Raw genomic sequence first — 12,261 nt, forward strand, 5'->3', positions numbered from 1 at the left:
TATAATTTTTGAACCAACATGCTAACACACTTTTCAGACAGCATACCTCTTGGTAATAACCAAGATTAGACTTGTGGTTCACGCATCTTCGCCAGATTATTTGGTATTCAGTGTAGAAGAATATTTAAATTGGAATTTTAGTCAAAGATGGATCGAACGTGGTAGACCAGTCTTATGCTCTCCTCTATTGTTCAATTTAAATCCTTACGATACCCTCTTCATCGATAAATAAAGTAGACGAACAATACGAGCGAATGGAGCGAATGTGTATCAAGTGGTACGAACAAAGTCATGTATTTGCAAAAGTGTTCAAAATTCTCCAATACAAAGAAGAAATCAAAAGAAACAGTTAAGTAATCCGTTGTTTTTCTATCACAATTGCCTATCGAAGCGGGAAGCTACAAGTACAAATGTATTTGTACAATACATAGTGTATTGTTGCATTTATAACAAAAATGGAGTTGTAGAAAAATAGATATCACCATACGATTCAATTTTTTGGTACGAATCTTTGTTCTGGACAAAATTGTAATCGAAGAGTGTAAAAAAATTCATCGTAGTTTTCAGAGATGATGCATTCAGATCAATTATGTTTTAACTTGTTTAAAACATCGACCTGAGAGTGTATTTTTACTTTAAAGGTCAAGGCCATATCGTCCTTATATATTTCACTTTAGAAAAGGATAAACAGTTCAGGAGGAATAATCTTCTTCTAAAAAATACCGCAATCGATTAATTTTTTTAGAAAAGATTGTTAAAGCTTTAGCCAATTACAGCATGTAGAATTGTTTATAAATGTGGCACAATGCGTTTATTAGTGCTGTGCATGGTCGAGACTCCCTTGAACGACTTTTCCCCCTTTATACTCTGTATTGTCTTTGTTCGAAGCACTCGCGATCCCATTGGCTACAACTTTAACAATCAAATACAACTTTTACGATCAAATTTTTCGAATTCTTTTTTGAGTTCAATACGTAGGAGTAGTGAACAAATTTGACCACAATTTTTATAGTCAAATTGAATTTTGCAGCAGATTTTTTAATTTATTATTATATATATTAATTATTATATATATATATATATATATTATATCTATATTAATTATTATATATATATAATTTATTACACTTCCTTACTGTACTTATAAGCAGAGATTCGAAATTAATTATACAGAAACAGTGTTACCGACTATAAATGTTTACTTTCAAATGTTACGTAAAAATGTAATAGATCTCGGTAATAGATCAATTTCGATAAAACGAGCAATTTTTAAGATCAATTTCCTCGAAAACGGAGCTTCGTACGAAATAATTTTATTGTATATATTTTATTTATTTTTATACACGGACTCAGCTACTTTGCGACCGTACCACTCGTTGCAGGACACCCTGTAACGTAATCTGTTTTTTCCGTTCAATTATCGTAAGTGGACGAAAAATTGTGAATGAAATTATCAGTGACATTGTTACGAAAAATTGTACGTTGTATTTAATTACAGAGAGCTTGGTCATATATAGCGTACCAATTTCATCAAATAACACCGTGGAGATTAAACTTCGCAGAGTATACGAATCTATCCTCGCTAAAAGCTAAGTCAACATTTTGTCGAGTAAATAATTGAAAAAGTTAAACAATTGCGACTTATACGCGTAGAAAATTTTACTCCTGGCCGAGGAACTTCTAGTTTTGTAGATGATAAAACCTACTCTTTACAAAACACTTTAACCGCAGCCCACGGGAAGATTAAATTCAACAACCCGATCCCCTGCTGCGCAAAGTGCGTTAGAGACGGTAGCTAAAAGGGTCTTACCTCTTTTATAGTCGCATGTGCGTGCGAAAGGGCGGCCTCTTTGTCGGCCAAACTAGCCGCCAGGCTGAGGCTTCGATCGGCTTCATCCCTTGCTGCTCTCAGAAGACTCCAGCGTTCCCTTTCCCGCTCGCGTTGGTGTTCTTCCGTAGGTATTCCAACTCCTTGCTGCTGAAGGCGTCCTAAGGTTGCTTCGTTCTCCCGCATCCGCTGTAATCAACGGTCAAAGAGACCCATATCCGGGCAGTAACTCCACCCAAAAACCACCACCATCTAACAATGCATGCACGCTCACAAAGTGTGAAAGCCTTCTTTGAAACAAAGGAAACCGGAATCATTAAACATTGCAACGGTGTTTTAATTACACCAGTCGGTCTGATTAATTTAAACTTGGAATGCGCAATAATCTTTGCATCGACTCGGTTTTACGAGTGTAAATGTATACGGATATTGTCCGTTACATTCAAACAAAATAAAAATAATTTACATTCAATTAATTATATTTTGCATATCGTTATACATAGAGTTAACGAACTTATCGATCTCTTGAATTTTTCAGACCCTAAGCGAAAGACAGTTGAGAACATTTGGTAAACGAAGTCTACGTTGAAATAACATTCGGATCAATATTCTCTTCGGTAATTTCTTTACCTCGGATTGCAATTAGTTGTCGTTGGAATATACAGTGCAAGATTTGAAAGTAATTATTTATAATTCCGAAGGCCTCAGGCCGTAAGGACGATCTTACTTTTATTGATCCAAATATAATTCGGGTTATTACTTTGCAAACCGGAAACTCGCAACCTTACCGATTTCAATAGCCTTAACCTTATCAAGGATGAATTATTTTATTCGAAACGATTAAAAATTTGAACCGATACTGATGCACGACATACCAATGTTCTTGTGTTGTATTATCGAGAAATTTAATTGCGAATATTCATTTATTCGCAACATTAGTGGTTACCTCCGTGTTAAAATATTTAATTAAATTACAAACTAAATGTACATATGTGCAGGTACACAACTAAGACTAGTATAGGTCTGCATGTGTAAAGCATCCGAAGAAAATACACACTAAACAATTCTGTTCGTCAAGTAAATTGTAACTGTCTACCATTTTCCTCTTATTTTCTAATCCCTATAGTTTCAAAAATAGACCTTACATACTCCAACATACTTCAAAGTCTCTATAGTTTCAAAAATAGATCTTACATACTTCAACATATTTCAAGGTTGTCGGAGTCGGTTAGTCTGCTAGTATGTAAATGATTATAAAATTTAATTTTAAATGTGAAAACTATAAAATTTTGGAGAACGATGCAGCGATTGATTTTTCAAGCTGTTCCCTCTTAACGTGTCCCGTTTCTTTTTAAAGACATTGTTTCCACTCGATCGGCTATGGTAACTCGATAGAGGTACAATTCGCCGGTTTACAGGTGTCATGTACCTCCACCTATTAGCCACCAGGATATCAGCTACGGAGAACTTAATCCACTTATCTTTCCCTAGAGCGCAAGTAACTTCACGCCACGTATAACAGGTGCTGCAGCTGGTCTATTGGCTAAACTTTGGGACAACGCGATTACTGCCACTCCGACAGATCGGTCAGGTGCTACCCGAGGGCGAGTCAACATTTTGGGGTTAAAAACTATCGGTGAATCGTCGATCGCGCGTGTTTGCGAGCAATCAAGTGGAAGATGGTGTCTACACTCATGGGACGACACGATTATTAAATTTTTTACGAGAATGCAATATCGTTTTCTTCTTTTTTTGTTCCGTTAAATATTCCCCGATGCGTGTTGCAAATACAATAATTTATTTTATCTTTCCAGAGCAATACGATGGTTACGTTATTTCGGACGTTTTCACTTATTCCTTCAGACTCTCTTCGGGAATTACAAATCTAATATGACTTTTATATTTTACAAATTGCACGGTATTAAGTAACACGTAAAACAGAGTGAAAATTTATGTACTGTGCTGAAAATTAAAGTTACGATAACCAGTAGATTTCCCGTTTTGTACGTCTCGTTTAGTTACGCGCATAAGCACCCACAGACACACCCCACGCAAGCGTCAAATTTAATTAAAACGATGCAAATGCGTGTTTCCTTTATGTAAATTTTCTAATTTGAACATTTTGAATGTATTTAGATATACTTAGATGTTAAATACAATTTAAATAAAATTATACAAGTATAATACAAATTATACTGTACTTACATGTTAAATAGAATTGTAGACAATTCTGTATTATATTATACATTCTACTCAAAATCTCGTTCAATTTCAATCATTCGTTACAGGTGTGTTGAGATAAACTGCAATAATAGAGCTGGGATAATAATAATGTTTTTAACGGTTACTCAATGTCTTCGTAAAATTAAATATTATACATTAACGTGTGTGATCATTGTGTGTTAAGATCATTCAGGTCTTTATTTCTGATACGATTGTCTGGTACACGCTGTTTTTAAAGAACAGTTGCTGGAATTATTGACGTTCCAATCGTTTAATTGTGCGAGGATAAAGGGCCTTTATGGTCATGAAATTTTTATGTTTCTGACGATGACGTGCAATTTCTAGTATTTTAATGTCTCGTATCCAGCTGTTCTCGTATCGTAAAACCGTAGTGTAAAACCCATAGTTAAGGGGTACTATGGTTCGGAACGTTAAAAATTACAAAACCGTCGAGAATTATTTCGAAGGAAACAAGGCGAATATATAAGTATAATACTTTGCAGGTATGGTTGCGTACGAATCAAATAACTATTTGAATTTTTTGCATCCATACACGAGGGCGTTCCGAGAATTACTTAGCTTCACCACCCGATGGTCACCACGATTGCAAGAAAAATTTACTACCTTGTAGTACATTCTTGTAGACAGCTACTGTCAAAATTTCAGCCGAATTGGACTCGTAGTTTTGTTTCGACCGCGTGTGGAAGCGGGCGTGTCCGCGTATTTTAGAAAAATGGGAAAAGAGCAATATCGGTCGGTGATTCGATTCTTGTTTTTGGAAGGGAAATCGCGCAGCGAAATCAACGAGCGCTTGGATGCTGTGTACGGCGAGTCTTCTCCTTCGATGACGACCGTCAAAAATTGGTTCAACGAGTTTTAACGTGGTCGCACGTCGGTTTTTGATGAGCCACGTCCAGGTGGCCCGAAAACGGCTACCACGGAGGATAACGTAAAAAAAATTCACGATCTGATATTGGCAGACCGCCGATCGAAGGTGTGCGGGATAGCTGAGACAGTAGGCATCTGAAAAGACCGCGTGGGTCATATCCTGCATGAAATATTGGGCATGAGAAAGCTGTCGGTGCGATGGGTGCCGCGTTTGCTTACTCCGGACAACATGCGCAACCGTGAGACCACTTCGGAGCAGTGTTTGATGCTGTTTAGGCGCAATCCGAAGGAGTTTCTGCGTCGTTTCGTGACCATCGATGAAACATGGATCCACTGGTACACACCAGAGACCAAGGAACGGTCAAAACAGTGGACTTCACCCGGTGAACGTGCTCCGAAGAAAGCGAAGTCTGTCCTATCGGCCGGAAAGGTGTTGGCCACCGTTTTGTGGGATTCAAAAGGTGTGATCTACATCGACTACCTGGACAAGGGCGCAACGGTCACAAGGCTCTACTATGCCGGTTTATTGGGCCGATTCGACGCCGAGTTGCAGGAAAAACGGCCCCATTTGGCGAAGAAAAAAGTGCTCTTCCACCATGACAATGCATCGGCTTACACCTCCGCTGTCGCCACGGCCAAATTGATCGAATTAGGCTACGAACTGCTGCTCCGTCCACCGTATTCTCCAGATTTGGCCCCGTGCGACTTCTTTTTCTTTCCAAACTTGAAAAAGTCACTCGCCGGACAGAAATTTGAGTCGAATAAGGAGGTTATCGTCGCCACGGAGGCCTACTTTGCAGACCTCCAGAAAACGTATTTTTCAGACGGGTTAAAGAAGTTGGAGCATCGTTGGGTCAAGTGTATCGAGCTGAAAGGAGACTATATAGAGAAATAAATCGCTACTTTTCCAAAATTTTTGTTTTTCTTTTGTAGGCTAAGTACTTATCGGAGCGCCCTCGTATGTATATAATTTGTTAACAAGCGGACGAAGCTGCACAAAACGTCCCAGGGAATGCTATCTTATTGTATTGACACTATTCGATTGATTGTAATTGTCAAAAATACAAAAAAGAAAAAACTATTAAGTTATAAAAGTTGCTTTATTAATTGACGTTTCAAATATGAAGAAACTATCGAAAATTGTGAAATGGTAAAACATTTTATAGTAAAATTTCATTTTTCACCCACAAACTTGATTTGCTTTTTTTCTCAATGTAACAAAATGTAATAATCGTAAGTAACATTTAGAGGTTCCGGTAATAAAGGAATATTTGCCAAATGTGCGTGCCAAATTTCAAATCGATAGGAATGGCAGTACTCGAGATTTTCTGCCAACTGTGAAGAAATACCGTTTCGAGAAAAATACACTCAAAGTTTTCAGTTCGCAGTGGTTGTGCTTCTGTGGAGTTTCTTTGGTTGCAATATTGCATAAAGTTAATTACAATTTATTTTTTCTATTTTCTGGAACTTGTATGTTCCTGCGTTTGTTCGGCACACTAACAGATACAGTTTGGTTTAAGGACATAATAATACAATGCCTGAGAAATGTAATTTCTGGAACTACGTTGCGTCTATAATAAATTCTGACTGTTATTTTCCGATATTTTATATGAAACGATTTAATTCGACAAAATTTCTGAAATTATCCCGCAATTGGAGATTAAGATTAATACTAGACGCTCAGCATTGTCAAATTATTATGAAATTTGAAATTTCTAAAATTGTCTTTGAATTATCTACTCTACTCTTTTTATCGAGTTCGTGGAAAAGTAATGTCGAGTTTGTGGATGTAAGAATAAATTAATTTGCAATAGTTGTATCGTTTTATTCAATTTTTTCTATAACCGTCTTTCAACGTTTTAGAAGCTTCTTAATGCCATTCTCATAAATAGTAGCTGGTTCCGATTGGAAAACGTTAAATAAAAATTGTTCGACTTCGTTCAATGTGTTTATTTTTTACCGTTTAAAGAATTTTGGAATTACCTAAAAAGATGATAATTCGATGGCACTAGATCTCCGTAATAGGGAGAATAAGTACGAATTAGCCAACCAGAATCCAAAAATTACCATTAATTTTCTTTGTAACAATATATTACGTTATTTAACGAAAACAGATTTTGTTGTGTTCCGTGTCTAATTGCTAAAGCTTTATCTTAGAATGGTAAAAAATTGACATTAGTGCCCAACAACCCAATATTTGTATCCTACATTTGTTTTGTTATTCTTAGATAAATAGAATTTTTGTTCTCAAATTTTGCTCTGTTTTTCGCAAATATGATATTATTTGCTAGATGATCAGCTCCACGAATTTTCTGGGAGTTAACGTGTTTGAAAGTTCAATCAGATTTCTTAAATTGATTTCTGTATGGATTGAACGAACCGTGACTATAATTACATACTGCCGTTTAAATAGTGCTAGAATATTGAAGAACCAATCCTTCTTATACCGATTCTGCAATTGGATCCTGTAATTGTCATTCGTTTCGTTTAGATCTTCCTCTCTCTATCCTGAAGGCTCCTTTTTCCTAATAGATTTATGCTTTCACATTATATTGATTTGTAATTTCCAATGAGCTCTATACTTATCCATCTACTTTAGTTATTAACAGAAAGTTAATATTTGCTGTAATTAGGGTACTCAGTTATAGTTTGAACACTGCTCTGTTAATGTTTTGTCTGAACAAATTTATTGAATCTGAGAAAGAGTTTACGTTACGTTTAAAGGTAGTTGCGAATTGAAAATTCTATTAATGGGATTACTACGAGGAAGCTTAGTTCTGAACATTGTTGGTTTGAAAGGAAAAATGGATTTAACTCGGAGAGTTAAAATCTCAGAGATGCGATCAAAAGGATACTTTTAAGCAATTCGAAGCAAATAATCTTGTTTTTCAGAATTTTAAATTAGAAGATTAGGATTGAGATTGTCCTTTGATTTTTCAGAGTATCGATTCTTATATCGCCATAATAAATTTACATGGAAACAATCATTCCAACAACTGAACCCGAATTTTATATCGAAATACTCGAAGTGGTGTAATGTAAACGTCAGGTAGAAAGTACTGAGAACAGTACACTTTTCGAGTTAACGGTTGTTTTTCGAAAGAAGTTTCAAAAATGTAAGACTTTTACAGAATGTGGTGGTAATGTTCTTTGAAATTGACGAAAGATTTGTATACATGTATTTTCCAATTCATGGATTAAACTTATGGTGGATAATGTCATTAATTATACAGGGAAAGGCAAATATTAGATTACATTTTTCTACATCGAATGAAAGCTACCTCTTTCGACACTAAGGTTGTTTAAGTGTCAAGATCATCTTGCAATAATTTTGCATCCATTTCAGAAATCACTACGTCGAATAGTTTCAAATTATCCGTAAATAGTAAGTTTACTACTGTTTAGGAGCACGACGAAAAATTCATTTACTAGATAAACATGAACTCTGGGATACATCGGATATTATTCAAATGTTACACAAAGATGAGCATCGAACGTAATTCTTAATTAACTTAATTTGAGTGCGTTCTTTTAGGTAGATGCTGTATCATGATAGTTTGTCGATACGTGAAGATTTTATACATTTTCAATTAAGTAAACGTTTTAAATAATTTCTTAATTATAATTATGACTATAATCACGATTGTGCAATAATTATATAATTGTAATTAGGCTGCAATAGATTTATCAATTACAACTGTAATTGTAGTCAGTGGTAATTACAAAACGAGTTAATCAAGTAGTATGTTAAGTAATGTTTGCACGTACTGATTCTCAGTATCTCGACGAACATAACTGTGATTATAGCGACATATAGGTTATTTGATTTTGGATGAAACATGCTACACAAACATATGCTGTTACAATCGTGTTAAGCGAATGTCGCTAATTGAAGAGTGCAAGATGAGCTGTAAATGATACAGGGACTACTTTGTAATCTCGGTGAATTTCCCTGAGGTTGAAATATCTTGCAGCATATCCGCACAGGATATTGCCAAAATGTCGAACAGAGAGATACACGGAAGGTTAGGTATAGAAGTTTGCGATATCAACAATTTTTGTGGTTGTTAAGTTTTTGACCGTTCGATATATACAAGAAAATAAATTTTTTTGACAGGATAGGCAATGGTAGTGTCCGACCGTGGCTTTTTATAGTATAATAATTTATAACAAAATAAGTGTTGTGTAAAGCTAAAAAGTTAATTTTTCACAAAAAACTTTTGCAATGTGATAAGCATCGGTAGTATGCGACCGTGTCTTTGTTACTTTTTGTGAAATAATAATTTGTAACAAAATGACCGTTGTTTAAAGTTAAAAAATTGCTTTTTGACATTAAATTTTCCAGTTTCTTTAATGTAAAATAAGAGCAACGACGAAAACGAGAAAAAGTCACGATCGGGCAATTAACGGTACAACTAAAAATGTACGGTCAAAATTTAAAATTAATTTTACACATTATCAATGATACTATGAAACAACCAGACATTTTTTGTAATTTATTAATTAGATTGAAGTAAATAGATCCGTTACGATCTGACACGAAAGTAATATATTATAGAATGTCGTTATTTCTTAGAATTTCAGAATATTATGTTACGAATATACGCTCGAGTGATTAAACTTTGAAAAAATATACAAATGAAATTTTGCCCAGATTCGCTCCCTTTACACTTGCCAGATGGTGCACTCGTGTCACCGATCACACCATCGAAGATATGCTGTGTATAATTTCGTTATCCCTTTGAATTTCAGAATAAAATTTTAGAGAAACATTTTCAAAAGTGTTAAACCGTTCAAAAATGTAAATGAGAATTGTCCCTATTCCACGCTTATTCCGCTTAAGCTCCTTGGATAAAAAATCATAGGGACGAAGGTTCTTTCTTTACAGAGTGGTGACACGTCGACGCTCGTTGGTGATGAAGTGGATTACGTACGACACAACAAGACGGAAGAGGATAAAGCAAGGGGAAATTGACGAGCTGCTTTATAGGAGAGAAATTGCCGTAAGACTCGTAGCGAGGCGTGTTTTCTTTCATGTTCTATTATGGAGAGGCACGAGGACTTTCTCATTAGAAGATATCGCTTCGCTTCTGTTGATGACGTTTAACCGAAGCACAAAAGCACACTGAAATATTGTTAAGAAACTTATTATTACTTAGTAAATTTACAAGATTTACACTTTATATACGGATATATAAAGAATACTCGAAGAATAAGGAAAATAAAATTAAAAATAAATCAGATAGCCATATACAAGGTGTTTCTGAAATAAGGGATCAAATTTTAAGTATATATTTTACTCGTTGTAGCGATAAGAAACTGTTATGTAAACGTAGTATTTATATCGAAAAGTATCTTTCTTCCGAAGTATAAACTTATAAAGTCGTAGTTAAAGACTACTATCACTTAATTACGACTAGTCCGTAACATGGACTATGATTTCAACACGATATTATTAGGCAACAGATTAGCGTATTTAATTTGACGAAGAAATGAAATAAAGTTGTTATACATTTACAGGGTATGGAATAAAAGGTGTCCAGAATTTTCAGAGCAGATAGTACTCGCGGAATGGAGGAAAAAAGTTCGAATAAACATGGGTTGAAAAATTAATATTCCAGTGAATTATAAACAATTTTCGGTTTTAGTTGAAGCGTATATATGCTTTTCGTAGACAATCGTAATATAAAAACAACAGAAGAAAATACTGTGTTTTCTACTCCCGCAGATGTTGTATAACAAAGAATTATTTTATTATCACACTTTAGCAGAAATTTCTTAGTTACGATGCGATCAGTGAACACTTATAGACAATTACTCGAACAAATCACCAATATTGGTTTTCATTGAGCCTATAGATGGGTACTGTAGGCGATCAGCCATTAGGATATATTTCAATTGGTTATCAGGTACAACATATGTATGTATTATATTTCTTGATGAATATGCTACAACAAGTTTTGAACAATACTCCTCTTCATGGTTAACCGAATCTATGGTTTATGCACAATGGTGTGGAGCCCATTTTGTACTCAGCGTTCAGTAATATTTAAATCGAATTTTCATTAGAAGATGGATCGAACGTGGTGAACTAGTACCATGGCCCCCGTGATTATCTGATTTTAATTCTCTTTATTTTTTTCTATATGAATTCTTTAAAAGTACATGTACATTCTTTGCCGGTGAATACTATAGACAAACTACACGAGCAAATAGAAAATGCCTGTCAAGCGGTGCTAACGAATCTAGGGATTTTTGAAAAAGTTTAAAATTCTCTCGTACGAAAATGCGAAAGAAGCGCGGACACGAGGGAAAAATACGTGGAAAATCTTCTATAAACATCAACAAAAAAAAAGTAGCAAGATAATTTGTTGTTTTTATATCACGAGTGATTACCAAAAGCGAATATGGCATGCATTCCAACCGGAACAGAAAAGTTGTTTATAATTTTAAGAATATTTATTTCTTAATCCATTTTTTAATTCTAGGAAATTTTTCCCCTTATTTAACGAGTACTAGCTACTCTGAAAATTCTGCACTATTTTTTAAATTTATATATATTCATATAAATATTTGAATACAAAGGGTAAAATGATACTTGTGTTTATTTAATTACATATAGAATCAAAAATAGCCTCTATAGTATGTCCAAACTCATTTTCATAACGGAAACCTCACAAAATACAAAAACTTAAATGTTTTAATAAGCATTTGGATGGTTTATTCTTAACTGACAATACGTCGACTTTCTGGAACGAAATCTCATCCTCCCTACATGTATAAAAACGGACGAATCTAATTCAATTTCTTATAATCGGAAAATATAGTATTTTGATTTTGTTATATAAGGTGAGTCACGAGCAACAGAGAATCCCGAAATATATTTAAAAAAAAGTTGTATTATTTTAAAAAAAACTTCTTAAGATAAAATTTTACTATTTCAAGGGACGCTTATAGTGATAAACATGTAACACAGAAAGTGTCTGTGTGTGTGTGTGTAGAGAACAAAAATTGTTAGTTTATGGAAAATTCAATTGTCTTAGGGATTGGTAGTTTGAAAAATGATCATTGTGTCAACTCCTTAGACAGCTGTTTTTCGTACATACTTTATGATATTTTCGATCATTTTATTAAACAGTACCATCATTAATGCATTTGCATTTACTGTGTTATTATTCATTATATGCATTGTGTTCAAAATTCGAATCTCGATGAGCTAATTTACGCAAACATCCCTTACAAGTGCCGAATATTCCTTCAACAGCAGTTTGAAAAGAGCCTTGGTGTCATCTCTGACACTTGACAGACAGTGTTTTGGGTTA

The 12,261-nt window shown here is 34.6% G+C and overlaps 1 protein-coding gene across 12 annotated transcripts in view; it reads right to left on the bottom strand.

The window, feature by feature from the left end:
• Positions 1-12,261, bottom strand: part of Liprin-gamma (liprin protein kazrin) — a 244,333-nt gene that overhangs the window by 29,411 nt on the left and 202,661 nt on the right. For 11 of the 12 annotated variants that reach the window (XM_076316096.1, XM_076316095.1, XM_076316092.1 and 8 more), the window contains one exon: positions 1,811-2,017. In XM_076316096.1, coding sequence (XP_076172211.1) covers positions 1,811-2,017 — 207 coding nt within the window. The remainder of the gene's footprint in view (positions 1-1,810; positions 2,018-12,261) is intronic. The other variant, XM_076316088.1, reaches the window with a different exon arrangement.

Source organism: Ptiloglossa arizonensis, chromosome 7 (genome assembly GCF_051014685.1).
Source record: "Ptiloglossa arizonensis isolate GNS036 chromosome 7, iyPtiAriz1_principal, whole genome shotgun sequence".
Taxonomy (NCBI): Eukaryota; Metazoa; Arthropoda; class Insecta; order Hymenoptera; family Colletidae; genus Ptiloglossa; species Ptiloglossa arizonensis.